This window comes from Apaloderma vittatum, unplaced genomic scaffold (genome assembly GCF_000703405.1).
Source record: "Apaloderma vittatum isolate BGI_N311 unplaced genomic scaffold, ASM70340v1 scaffold18987, whole genome shotgun sequence".
NCBI lineage: Eukaryota > Metazoa > Chordata > Aves > Trogoniformes > Trogonidae > Apaloderma > Apaloderma vittatum.
This window is the reverse complement of record NW_009725872.1, coordinates 1-201: the sequence shown is the minus strand read 5'-3', so window position 1 is coordinate 201 and position 201 is coordinate 1. Positions and strand designations below refer to the sequence as shown.

General features: G+C 57.7%; 1 protein-coding gene across 1 annotated transcript in view; it reads right to left on the bottom strand.

Moving 5' to 3' along the window:
- LOC104276679 (TSC22 domain family protein 1) overlaps window positions 1–93 on the bottom strand; it is a gene marked incomplete at its 3' end in the record, with an annotated part of 2,866 nt that extends 2,773 nt beyond the window's left edge. The window contains exon 1 of the mRNA XM_009873087.1: window positions 3–93. Within this exon, the coding sequence (XP_009871389.1) occupies window positions 3–93 (91 nt within the window). The remainder of the gene's footprint in view (window positions 1–2) is intronic.
- Window positions 94–201: the final 108 nt, after the last annotated feature.

The window sequence follows — 201 nt, the reverse complement described above, 5'->3', positions numbered from 1 at the left end:
GCCGCTGCTACTGCTGCTGCCCCTTCTAGGAAACATCGCCGGGTGCGCCATCTTCCTAGCACTAATGTCTGCGGCTGAGTCAGGCTGGTGCATTGTATCGGGTGTATTTTAAGAGTGCAATCCCCCGGTATGGAGAGAGACAGACACACACACACCACAGTTAGCTTTGCGCTCACGGCAGGGCAGGGAGACACCGCGCAC